General features: G+C 36.1%; 1 protein-coding gene across 32 annotated transcripts in view; it reads right to left on the bottom strand.

The window, feature by feature from the left end:
* Positions 1-13196, bottom strand: part of Mbnl1 (muscleblind like splicing regulator 1) — a 169881-nt gene that overhangs the window by 17435 nt on the left and 139250 nt on the right. For all 32 annotated transcript variants that reach the window (XM_031373970.1, XM_031373942.1, XM_031373964.1 and 29 more), the window contains one exon: positions 8974-9174. In XM_031373970.1, the coding sequence (XP_031229830.1) occupies positions 8974-9174 (201 nt within the window). The remainder of the gene's footprint in view (positions 1-8973; positions 9175-13196) is intronic.

Here is a 13196-nt window from a genome sequence, read left to right as displayed (position 1 = left end):
CACTTCTTATTGTTAAAACTGAGGACTACCAGACAAACTGAACAGGAAGCATTTTATAAAGTAATCAAGCATTCTTTCAAAGTGTCCTGGACATTACAAAAAAAAGATTAAGAAAGATTAAGTCACTGCCATGGACTGGAGATCATGGAGCCAGAGAAAGGGTGCTGGCAGGACAGCTGCTTACATCTGCCGCAGGAGCCCATGAGACACTGTGCCATTGGACACCCTGAGCTGGAGTCCTGAGATCACACAGTTGGAGAACAGAACTTATTCCTGCAAACTATCCTTTGATCTCCACTATGGGGCGTGAATGCATGCATGTGAACAGACACATAGACAAATGAAGAATAAATGTAATAAAATTTTAAATTAAACCTGGTATACAGGTATACAGGTCATTTAATTTATAGTAAATGAAAGTTAAATTTTTGGGTTTACAAGTGCTACTGAAGTTATTTAAGACTAATACTTAGTTTAGTGAATGTCAGGCAAGAACTTTCAGTTGTATACTTGTAACTTTTGGATAAAACAAAATAGTTCCAAGTAAAACCCAAAACATTCTAGCTTGAGATCATTTCTAACCAAAATGTTTCCAGGAGTCACTTTTGGGCACTAGAAATTCCCTTGGTAGCTGTAGAAAGTGGATGGAGAAAGACACTCATTTGTGTTACTTTGTATTTGCTTTATATCTGTGAATTTCACTATGGGGATGGATCATGGGGAAGAGGTAAAATGAACTCTTTCTCATTCATATGCTCTTTGAGTTGTACTCAAGTTTCCAACTCTCCCCTCTGGGAGTTAGACCTATTGACCACCAGGGGGCGATCTAAAACACTGAATGACCTTAATGCATTTGAACTCTCTAGTTTGAAACTTCAAATTTTTACAACACATACTTCAAAGACACAGCTTTTACACTTCATGGATGCTCCCTCCACCCCAAACAAGGCAAATGCAAACACTGGACACTCTGTTTCTTAGTTAAGCAAGAACAAGATGCTATGGTTTTTAAAGTACTAATAAAACAACCATATTTAAACCTAGCCCCTAACTATATTAATATCCTATTATTGTAGAAGGTGGTTCATATTAAGAACTTGTGTTTGGCTACATATTATAAATCATGTTGTAAATGAATACTGGAAACATCCATCTACCTAAAGACCTGCATTCTATAGCAGAGCAATGGCCTAACTCGGCTACTGCCCTTACTTAGTTTATTCAATTTTTAAGTATACTGAATAACTAAAAAGACAGATGATTTAGAAAGTTACAAAAAGCTGTATTGATTATATATTCATCTTCTTGAACAGAACCAATAAGACTCATGAGTAATGGAGAGCTCAACATTCAGAAAGCAAGTTGTGTTTCAAAACAACCCCCCTTTTTAGCTGAGCACCAAAGGAAGTTGTGGGACCTTCTAAATGTAGGTCCCAGGAGCCTGTTCCAAACTATGACCTAATCACTGGGGCCAGGAGAGGAGATACCCTGAATAAAAATACATTACAATGTAGTGAGTTTACCTCTCCATAAAGTACATTTTGTGTTAAATCTATGCCATGTAGTAAACAGAAAGGTGACCTTTCTGCTTAAGCCAATCTGCCATTATGACTTTATTTAACATGCACTCAGGCAGGTCCAGGTGTCCTCTAGTCAGCTCTCAATAACTCTCTTTCCTAAGTCTGACTAAGAGCAAGTTGAAGCAGAAGATTTGACACTATGTGTCGCTATTACCACATTGGCGGAAAACCTATGGCCTTAAAGAGGGTGCATCTGTGAGTTCTGTTGGTGCATGTATGGCTTCTATAGGATAAGGACTACTTGACTACAATTTATACTTCACTTTTGTGGAATGCGCACGGGAGAGTTGTACAGATAGTTAACCAGAGCTGATAACTAGCAATGCGTCCAGAGTGCACTGGGGAAGCAGCATCTCCTAAGATTTTGGAGTCCATTGGTCATTTTTGCTGCAGTTTTGACTTCGAGTTTAGGAAAATAGTATAGGAGACAGCTTATTGCAAAAGTTTAACTAGTGAGAGACAGCAGAGAGAGTCTGTCAGATACTAGATGTACTCGGTTGGAAACTGAATAAAGCCAACTTTAAAACATAGTTTCTCTTAACAGCCACACCAACAGAATGGGATCTATCTGCTGACTGCTAAATATAGACTTAAGTCTCTTTCTTTTTCTGAAAAACTGAGGAAATTTTCATCTGGGTTTACCAGCCTCATTAAAACAAGACAAAACTTTTACATGTCCTTTACATTGGTAAATTAAAATTAAAAAAAAATTCTCAACATATTTAATCTCATAATTTAAAATAAGATGAGAACTGCAGAAATTTACCAACAAATAAACAAAATTAAAAAAAAAGTTCAAGCAGTATTCTGACTCTGTTTTCCTCTTGTGCAGTTTTCTGTTTGCACAGACGTTTATATGGCTGTGATCACAGTACAACTTGGTTACTGTTTTCAGAAAGCAGTGCCTTAGCAGCTTCAATGTTTTCATTTTCTGATTGCACCTCAGATAGCAAACAGTGCACATGGTATGGGTGACTCTTCAGTCATCTAGACATTACTTTCATTGTTTTCATATTATGAATAATTTTGCAAAGGAAATATAACAATAGGCATTTTGGATAATTTTCTAATTTGAATATGTAGAAATAGAATTTGTGGGACAAAAACTTTAAGTATTTCCTGTAGTTTGATTTTCTTAAACCTAAATTAAAATGATAAGATACACTAAGCCATACACAAAAACAGATCTAATCAAAAAGGACTACTGTGCATCTTACTCTATGAACATTAAATAGGCTATTCATACAGTGAAATGAGAAATGGATAAAAGTTGCTTTTAGTATAAAATATAGCATTTCCACTACAATATTCACCAAAACATTATAAATTCTATTTCTCATAAAACTTTTGTAGGATAATTATAAACTTTAGAGAGTAATAGGAAAAAGCTGCCAATTTCCAAAGAAATGTGAATATGGAATATTAAATATTTTGGTTAAATAAATAGGGTGGTAGTAACAAGGCACAAAGAAGATGGAGTTTGGAACTTTGGAAATATTTCATGTCATTTTTACTGATTACAGATTCAATATTAAAAGACATTCAGAAAATGAAAACTGTATCAACATCAATTAAAACATAAATACTAGTGTAAAGAAAACAGCTTATAACACAGCATTCAAATCTATTTAATATAAGTAGTTCCACTGTTTAGTCTTTATTTTTTAAAAAAATGTAACAAATGTATTTGAAAATAATAGGAAGATTTCCATGTCTCATTAGGTGGTGAGAGTTGGGGGTCCTGGGGAAAGTCATGCCAATGCTGGAACGCTTTAAAGCTGCACAGTTATTGCACAGCTTTTCAAAAGAGATCCTTTAGAGGACATATGTTTGTTTTTACCTCATCTGTGTAATAAACTAAGCAATATTTAGAGAATAACACCGAAAAGCAGGAATGGAAAAATAACCATAATGGTGGCCAGAGACTTGGTTGAGCTTAATATTCTGGGACATTAACAAGACCCAAGGATTTCATTTCTATTAAGCTTATCATCACATGTTAGCTTTAAAAGTCATTCCTGGTGGTGAAATCTCTGGAGTGGCACACACCTTTAACCCTTACACCCTGGGACAGAGGCAGACACATCTCTGAGTGTAAAGCCTACAATCTTTACATTCTGAGTTCCAGAGAAACCAAGGCTATGCAGTGAAACTTTGCCTCAAAAAAAAAAAAGTAAAAAATAAATAAAAATAAAAAAGTAATTCTTGATAATCAGTAATTTGATTATGTTTCTAATATTCTAAAAAGAATATAAGAAAAATAAAAAGAAACTGCTTGTATTTTCATTAAATAAATTAAGTTCTCTAAATTTAAAATTCTGGTGAACCACATGGATTGATTATAGTTAAGTTATATTTATAATTACATTTTAAGCTGGTTTCAGTTGGCTATACAATATATAAATTTTGATTCATTTTTTTAAAACAAAACAAAATTAAACAGGGAAACTGCTTATTTATTTAAATATCTTACAGGATTTCTGTTAAGATCCAATGAGCATATTTTTTTTTTTTGAAATTTATGATGTGGGCATTATCATTATCTTTTTAGTTCAGAAGGTACAACATACATATGTTATTATCCATACTGGGTATGAAATATACATCATTATATTGTATACATATATACATTTGTCATTTAACTACATGTCTTGAAAAGTCAACTATGACTGTGTAGGAATGACCAACAAAAGAAGTATTAAGTCCATTTCAGGTTTTCTGTCACTCTAGGAAAGGCTGCATAAATCCAAAAGAACAAGAATACAGGCACAGCATTAAAGTCATCAACATGTTAAAGCCTGTAACTCTAGAGATATTTTACTGCTCTCTGAAAAACTATAAATAAAGAGAAATTTAAACATTAATTTAAATGAAAAATTTGTGAAATAGTAGAAAGTAAGTAGTCAAACCAAAGTTAGTAATTACCTTATATTAAAATAATTTACAAGTTAAAAACCTTTTGGGCAAACTTAAATTAATTATAAAAATTAATAACTGACAGGGAAATAATATTAAATATTTAAAAGAGGCATGAGTATACTTTGAAGAGATATTATATAGCTTATCTATGATTTAAAAACTGTGTTCTTTTAAAATTTCTTTAATTTTTTAGTGATATTAAGGTATTAGATAAGAAGTAGCAATGTATCCTCTACAAAGGAATTGACTAGTAAGCTTTTCCTGTCAAAACCTTTTTTCGATCCCAGAAAACACATACACAAACACAAACACACACACACACACACACACACACACACACACACACAGAGCAAGATAAAGAGTTGCTGCTTTTTTCATCTTTTAGTGAATATAGAGTCCACGTGTGGGCTTGCACACATGAATGTAGTGCCCATAGAGGCTATAAAAGGGCACTAGAGCCCCTCAGACTTAGATTTGGAGGCAGTTGTGAGCCATCGCACATGGGTGCTCTAGAAGAAGAGTAAAAGAGCTAACTGGAGAACCATCAATAGCTGGGGATGCTTTTGCTTTAATACAATAGTAAATTCATTAAACTCACTCAAATACCAATCTAGATATTCTTGATTCTTCTATTTGGTTTTCAAATAATACTCTGTGTCCAAGTCATAGGAATTATATTAAATTATGCCTATAAGTAAGGGATTAGCACATGGTTGTGTTTCAGTAAAGTAGAAACTTGAATTACCATTACTGACAAAAAAATAATGCTTTCACAGAACAAGAGTTGTTTATCTTAAAACAAGCCCCACCTGAAAACAGGAGGAGGCAAGAAGTTTGCTCACCTTGTTTGGAATATTTAACATGTTCTTCTCACAAAGGGTGATGATATAAAGTGGTGGATTTGATTAACCAAAGAGCTATCTAATGTCTTAGTAAACTGTCTTTGAAATATGCCGCCACTGAGGTGTGTTTGGTTACCCCTGGGCAGTATGAACTACTTTACTAAGTGTCACACTATCTAAAGTCCTTAAGTAATGTAAAAATCCGTGTGAAAGTCAATGCTTTAATAGAAGTACACTTTCAGTTCATTTACCATAACTACACTTGAAGATGTGGTGAAAAGTTGGGAGTTACAAGCAATTTCTTTGAAGACAATTTGCCTTTGTAATCACTTGTCTAATAAGTAAAAATAATTCCTGGGACCCACCACTGACCTACAAAGTCTATGTGGATGAGGCCACACTTAAACTACTACCCCAAGTGATGCTAGTCTCCACAAGGTCTAGACTATCCTGTACCATGTCCACAAGTACAATCAAAATAACATGTTTTGTAGCTGAAATGATTAAGACCTAAACCTAAACATGTCCCCAAGAGGAATGTTAACAAATGTTTAAACTATTCCTATAGATCATCATAACCTATGTCATAATCTTACCCTAAAATCTCTGTGCAAGAATGAATGTATCTTTCTGTGACTAGTTAATTTATTAGCAGGTTGATGAGTTGACATTTAAAGTTACAAAGTAACAGTTATGAGTTTAGTTTTATTCTTATGAGGGCCCTTTTATTTGCCCTTGGTAATAGACAACAAGTAAAAGAATTCATGGATATTCACAATACCATTAACTTGAAGGACATGTAGTATTAGTTCCCTACTAGATATTGTAGAAGAAATGTGTTCATGCATTTATTTTGCACCATGAAAAATGGCTGTGATTCTTTACAAGTCAATGATTTCTATTACTACCAATGCTTTGTTATGAAACACAGGCATGAGCTAAAGCTCAGCAGTTTCTAGTATTTGTACACAGTGTGATAATTTCTCAAAATACTCTTTTGGACATTAAATTAATACATGGACATTTACAGAAAGGATCCCAAGGTCACAAAATAGAATTTTAGGAGCATCTCTTTAGTGACTAACCAGTTTGCCTCACTTTAAAAAAAAAAACCAGTCTGAGTTTTATAGTACAGAACATACAGTCTTCATAATAATATCCAACAATGAACAGATGAGCATACTAATACAGAAGCTGTGCATCTGTGATGTCCACTATACATGCACATACATTTAAAAATCAAGTGCTCGATACTTATTGAGGCTGCTGTTAAAGTCAACGCATGATTTAAATCTTCTATGACATTAAATATAAATCAGGCAAATCCTCAAATTTTACAAATAAGCTACATGAGGCTGGCCTGATGAACCAAGCATATGTAGTTAACTACCTTACAAGCAGTGTCTACTGGGTTCCTACTTTCCAACTTCAAACCTTTGTATCTCTTTTGATACTCAGTGCTAGGTCTTCTACATGATAATATACAAATCAGAAGCACCTGAAATCTCTTTATTGTGTGATGAATTGTACAAATGGAGGAAAAGGTAAAACAAGCAGAATAAAGCCAAGATCCTAGCTGAATTAGACCAATTTTACCTCAGAAGAAAATTAAAATTCAATTTAAGATGGAATGTGGCTTTAGTGTCTAAATAACCAGAGCGTCAACCTTGAGAAAAGAACTGTGGGCACTCCTTCCATGTCTTTCACCCTCTAGTGTTCCAAGGAGTGCATACATGTGTATATGTTTGTGTATGTGTGTGTGTGTGTGTGTGTGTGTGTGTGTGTGTGTGTGTGTGTGTATGTGTATGTGTATGTAAGCTCTGGAATCACACTGTAGAGCAGAAAGAGGCACATGCATGTTTCCCTTTTCAGGCCCCAACTACGACTCTGACAATGACTTAGATCCTGTCAACAGAATCAAGGGCATGCCCACTGCTATCAGGAATGCACATAACGCAGGAGAGATTGTCCTAGCAGTAGCAAAGGCAAATGACAAAACACACAAACAGCTATTCACGGAAAGAGAAACAAAATCACAAAATACAACTATAAAGAAACTACCAAAACTTTCAAGGGGATGAACAGAGTTTTGAGCATGTAGCTCAGCTTTAAGTCCATTCTCTTTTTTTTTTTTTTTTTTTTTTTTTTTTTTTTTTTTTTTTTTTTTTTTTTTTTTTTTTGGTTTTTCGAGACAAGAGTTTCTCTGTATAGCCCTGGCTGTCCTGGAACTCACTCACTCTGTAGACCAGGCTGGCCTCGAACTCAGAAATCCGCCTGCCTCTGCCTCCCAAGTGCTGGAATTAAAGGCGTGCGCAACTACCGCCCGGCAAGTCCATTCTCTTAATGTTTTGAATATTATTACCTATTAATAATTAATATGTTGACATTCCTCGCAGACTATTTGAGTCCCATTAATCAATTAACAGTCATGCATTAAGATTCCTGAGTTTTCTTTAGGAAGATCGGGGAAGAAAACTGTTTCAAATGCTGCCCTATTTCACTTGTAGACAGCATTTGTTAGAAAATTACTATACTTGGGTAGTGAGAAGCCAAACAGCAGAGTGTATCTCTATAGCAAGGACAGGCTACCTCCCATCTCTTTCTATGCTGACTCCTTTGTAACACAACGGTAATGACAGCATCTTTCCCATCAGGTTGTTCTAAAGGTAGGATATGTGATGGCTATATCTGGTACATCCTGACAAAAAAGCTGCAAATATGATACCCTTTCTAATACTTCCAATAAAGCTTAAGGAATAAATAAGATATTTTATTATATTTCTGATAACCTGTAAAGTTATTAGACTCAAAGCCCTCCAAATGTACCCTACTTTGCTTTCCCCATAATTAGTATATGCAGGCCATCTCAGTCCCGAGTCCTTCCTAGGCAATCAGATTAGTGAGGAGACTCAGGTTTTACTTAGTAGGCCAATTTTCCTACAGAAACTGTTTATCAGGCCTGTTAATTCATGCCATGCTAAATTTCTGAATAGTAATTTCAAACAAGAACCATATTTCTATCTTCCTTTTCAGTCAGCAACAGTAAAGTGTGGGCATCTGCTCACCTTCTACCGCAAGGCTATGACCATCAAGTCACAGCCTACTAAAAATGCTTTTATCAGGGAGCATGTCATAAGACCACCTGTCTCAATGGAAGTTGTTTGGAGCTTATGACAACATCTGCAGAGAGTTTTGTAATATTTTGTGCACAGTAGCCAATCTGTTCCTGTTTATGAGATCCTTTGGACTTCGATCATTTGTTCACTACAATAATCATTATATTGTATTGATCACCACAATAAACATTCAAGAAGCAACTGTTCTGGGCCAAACATTTTTTTCTAATTCTTTGAGGTACGAGCATTAGCACCAAGTGCAAGATTTTTAGGATATTGAGACAAAATGAAGTAACAGACACCCTAACTCCAGTTCCAAGCCCTCACCAAGGAACCTAGACATGGATGCTGTCTGTTTTTGTAACTGTTATATTAACCAAAGCAGCATAACCATATTCTAAAAAAATTGCACAAATACTGAAAAAAGTCATGTTCATTCAGTTTTTAAAGTCATTCTGGCTATAAACACGTGAAGCATGGTAATGGAAACTATGAAGGTCCAGCTCTTCATCCTACCTCCAGTCTGTCTGTCCGCATTAACTTCTGTGCAGCAGCTGCAGCAGCTGCTGGCACTGGAACTCCAGGATTCCCCGTGACCAACATTGGTGCAGTCGGCAAGATCTCTGCTGGAACCAGGCTTGGGGAAACAGGCCCCAGGTAAGGATTAAAGGCTGCGGATGCATTGGTGGCTAAGCTTGGAGCAACTGAAAACATTGGCTGGAAATTAAAACAAAAAGCAAAATTTAATGGCAAGCCTCAATTCCAAATTGACGCTCTACTTATACAGTTATCATTTATTCTTCACCTATCATTCATTCCTCCTTCCTTTATTTCTATTTAATCCTGTCTTTAATTTAGTCTAAGAAGATTTTAGTATACAAACATTTGCTAGGTCATTGTTTTTCCCAATGTCTAGCAGGCCATCCTGCTAGATTAACACCTCCAGAGGGGTTTCAAAGCTTGGCATCTAGAATACTTGTGGTTTAATGTCTTAAATATCCTAGTACAGACACTTGTTTGTGGTCACCCTGTCTCCACCTTTGCGACTCAATCCTAGAAACACATCTGAGACACACACTGTGTAACTGCTGTGTCAGATAGAGTCGAAAGGTCTGTTCTCATGTGTTAACAGGTTCTAAGGGCCTATCGTCTGAGCAGACACCGAAGTCCCAGGGGGTCACTGAGTCCCACGGCCAGCACATTTACCAAATCTTGTGGGCTGTGAGAGGTGATGATTACACTGTCTTTTGAGCACAGAAGAGATAGCATTTGGCCCAGTCACTTGGTGTGGGTTTCTCAGAAGAAAGGCTCAATGTTCTACAAGCCCATCCCATACTTGTGAGGCACTCAGAAATGGAAATTAACCTTCTCTGGACAGCGAAAAGTCTGGAATGTGAAGACTGACAGAATTTTTCCCAGGAAATGCCACAGATTTATTAAAAAACTACACCCAGAAACATGGGTTGGGTTGTTAGCAGGCAGGACACACTGGGGTGGTGCTACTGCAGTTAGTAGAGAGAAGCCAGGGATCTACTATATGTAAATGACATTCTCTAGTATGAAAGTGTAAGATCCCAAAGGACTATGGCATAGATAAGCATGCATCCTACATGACAGCTCTGCATTGTGTATATATTTGTACTAAGAAGAATATGAAAGATAAACTATTTAATACATACACTGATTCACTGGGAAGAATTTATAATATAGCATAGCTCACACTAATACATTCAAGCTAACATAGCTAGTCCTCCAAGCTCGTGGTTTTGAACACCATGTTTAGTTACTCTGACAGGTTTGTGGTCCTTGTCTAGTGAAGTAGCCTAGAATAAGTCTTTCGCTTCCAAACCCCAAACCTATTCCAATGCGAAGAAGCTGTCCTCAGGCAATACAAAACTTCCACAAGTTACACTATTAACAACCAAGATCCACGTGTATAACTGGGCCCAGTGGCATCTTTCTCTCAACAAAACCATGAACAGCAGCTGACTTCAGGCTTTTTCTTTGTGTACTAAAGGCCAGGGAAGAGCCATGACAGGATCAGTCCTGCATGGTGATCATGCATTAAACTTCAACTTCTGTCCAAGAATATTCTAGCTAAATTTGTATTCTGTTGCACACAGTCAGGTACAGGGTATGGAATCCCAGACCAGATAGAAGAATTGTTATAAATTTAGCAGAGTTCTAATTTATTGAAAGCTAATTAATACCCTTCCTCTTTGCATTCATTGCTGTAAATTAAGATGAGTTTCCAGAAAGCCAACTTGTACTTACTTTAGAAAGTTACTGAAGTGTTTATGTCAATGTATGTTATAGGAATTACTTAAGGCAAATGCATTCATAAAGGCATTCAGAATGAAGAAATTGTTCTCTGACTTGACACAGTGACAGTATGCCAATAAAACTCAGCCTTGTTAAATCTCACCAATAAAATACAGTGAAAACCTACATATGGATAGAATGGAGCTGTCACAAATTATGAGCACCTTGTGCTGGCGGTAGGTTACAGCTAGTTACTCAGAGTGGATCCTAGTCCTTAGGAAAGCCAGTGACCATGGCCACTCCTGCATTACTTGAGCTGACCTGCAGAGGGCTCATAAGATCTCAAAGATAGGAATGGATGCACTGGTATTTGAAGTAGCTCTTAGTTTCTCTGAAGTCTGGATGGGATAATGTCTAGCTATGTAGCTGGTCTATTTGATACTGAGTGCATCCATCCTTGCAGCAGTGGCTTATACATACCTTTGTTTCAGAAATGCATAATGAAGGCTGGTTTAGCATTAACTTTCCAAGGACATTTCTAATTACTAATTATGGGGCTGTTTATCACTTGGTTGTTTAAAATGAAGCATTCTGCTTACATTACAGGTATCAGGCTTCATTACAACTGAAAATATTATTCCATTTCACATTACCATCCTAGTTAACTACACAAACATGATTACTACTAGTAATTCCATATCCCTGGTATGCCACTCTGGGATAAGTGCTTTCCTTATGTTATATTTAGTTTTTTACTATAAGACTTTCCTTTCTTTGACCTCTTTGGGAGGGCGGCATGTCAGGAGAGTAGAAGACATCTCTTAGTTCCCTTCTAGGTTCCCACCACACAAAACAATGCCTGGTTATAGTAGGCATTCAATGAGCGAGCTGTCATTTTGTCAGGGGATACCGTTATGTTTATTTTCCAAATAAGATGCTCACAAATGTTACATGTCTATCATTATAAATGAATGAATGGAAGGTCGGGGACTTGCCACATTTGAGTCTGCTTCCAGTCTGGTTTGAAGTCTGGTTCTCACAAAATCACCAAATGTGAATTAAAATTACCTAGGAGTTTTAAAATGTGATTTCCACTCCTCCTTGTCTGAATTCCCAGGAAAGGTACCTAAGCAGCAGTATTTTTGAAAGCTTCGGGGTGATTCTATTTCCATGGATTTAAAGAAACAGATTTCTATCCAATTGGACACAAGGTTTCTAAGGAGACAAGTTTCTTAGTGGTTCTCTTTTTATGAATATTTATGAGTTTCTGTCCACACTGACTGCCCTCAGCCTACCTGTCTTAACTCCTAGCTATGCTTCAGGAACCAGAACACTACCTTTTGACGTTTTCCCAAGGAAGCACACCACTACCCTCTGTCTCACAAAGCTCACCCTCACTGAATGTAGCACTGATCTCAAAGCCATTCTTGTTTCCTCCATTCCTACTTCCCAGCCCCTGGCATTGTACCCACCTCTGCAGTTACTGCATAACATATTCATTGCAGATTTGCTAGCTGATTTTGCCAGCAAAAGTAGCAAATACATTATATATTTTCTAACACAGATATCTAGATGGTAAAGAGATTTAATTATATATCCTTTTTTCACCTAAGAATTTAGTTGTTACTTTATAATGAATAGTTAAAAGCTTATTTTTTCTAATTTTTATATTACTATTACATCTTAAGTATTAAAACTATTATTCTGTAACACCACAAATATCACAAGGTTGTTTATTTTAAAATACTGAAAATAGTATTTGATTTTATAAAACAGAAGGGTCACATATAATGATTCAAAACATCATTTTGAAATTCATGGAACAGAAATTTTACAAGTCAGATTTTCCTAGAGTATGTGCATGTGTTTGCATATATGCTTAGTAGAATGTGAGTATATATACATGTGTATGTTCAGTAGAATATTTGCATGTATATGTGTGCATACTTAGTTGAATGTGCACATATGTACACATGTATGTTTAGTAGAATGTGTGTATATATAGCAACAGATTGTGTACATATATATTCAGTAGAATGTGTGCATGTGTACATGTATATGCTTAGTAAAATGTGTGTATGTACATGCTTGGTTGAATGTGTACATGTACACATGTATGCTTAGTAGAATGTTTGCATATGCATATAAATGTATGCTTCAGTCAAACATGTGAACAGTGAAAAGCCAAGCTCTTTTAAAATAGTAGGACATCCCAAGTGTGGGCAACTGTTTCTAGGCAAGCACCATTTTGTAAGTAGATACAGAACTAGTTTCAGTGAGCCATTGTTTTGACCAGCACTCAGAGCTAACAAGAATCACGAATAATCCCATATTCAATTTTTGTCTAAGAATGTAGCATTTGGCTGGAATAAAGTAAAGGCTGTTGTGGACTCTACTTGCAGCTTGTGAATGGGAAGGGGAAGGAATACATTCTCTAATCTGCTTCACTGTGTCCTTTGATACGGTTTTATTGAAAC

This window comes from Mastomys coucha, unplaced genomic scaffold, assembly GCF_008632895.1.
Source record: "Mastomys coucha isolate ucsf_1 unplaced genomic scaffold, UCSF_Mcou_1 pScaffold16, whole genome shotgun sequence".
Taxonomy (NCBI): domain Eukaryota; kingdom Metazoa; phylum Chordata; class Mammalia; order Rodentia; family Muridae; genus Mastomys; species Mastomys coucha.
Note: the sequence above shows the minus strand (reverse complement) of the source record. Positions and strands in the feature narration are given on the sequence as shown.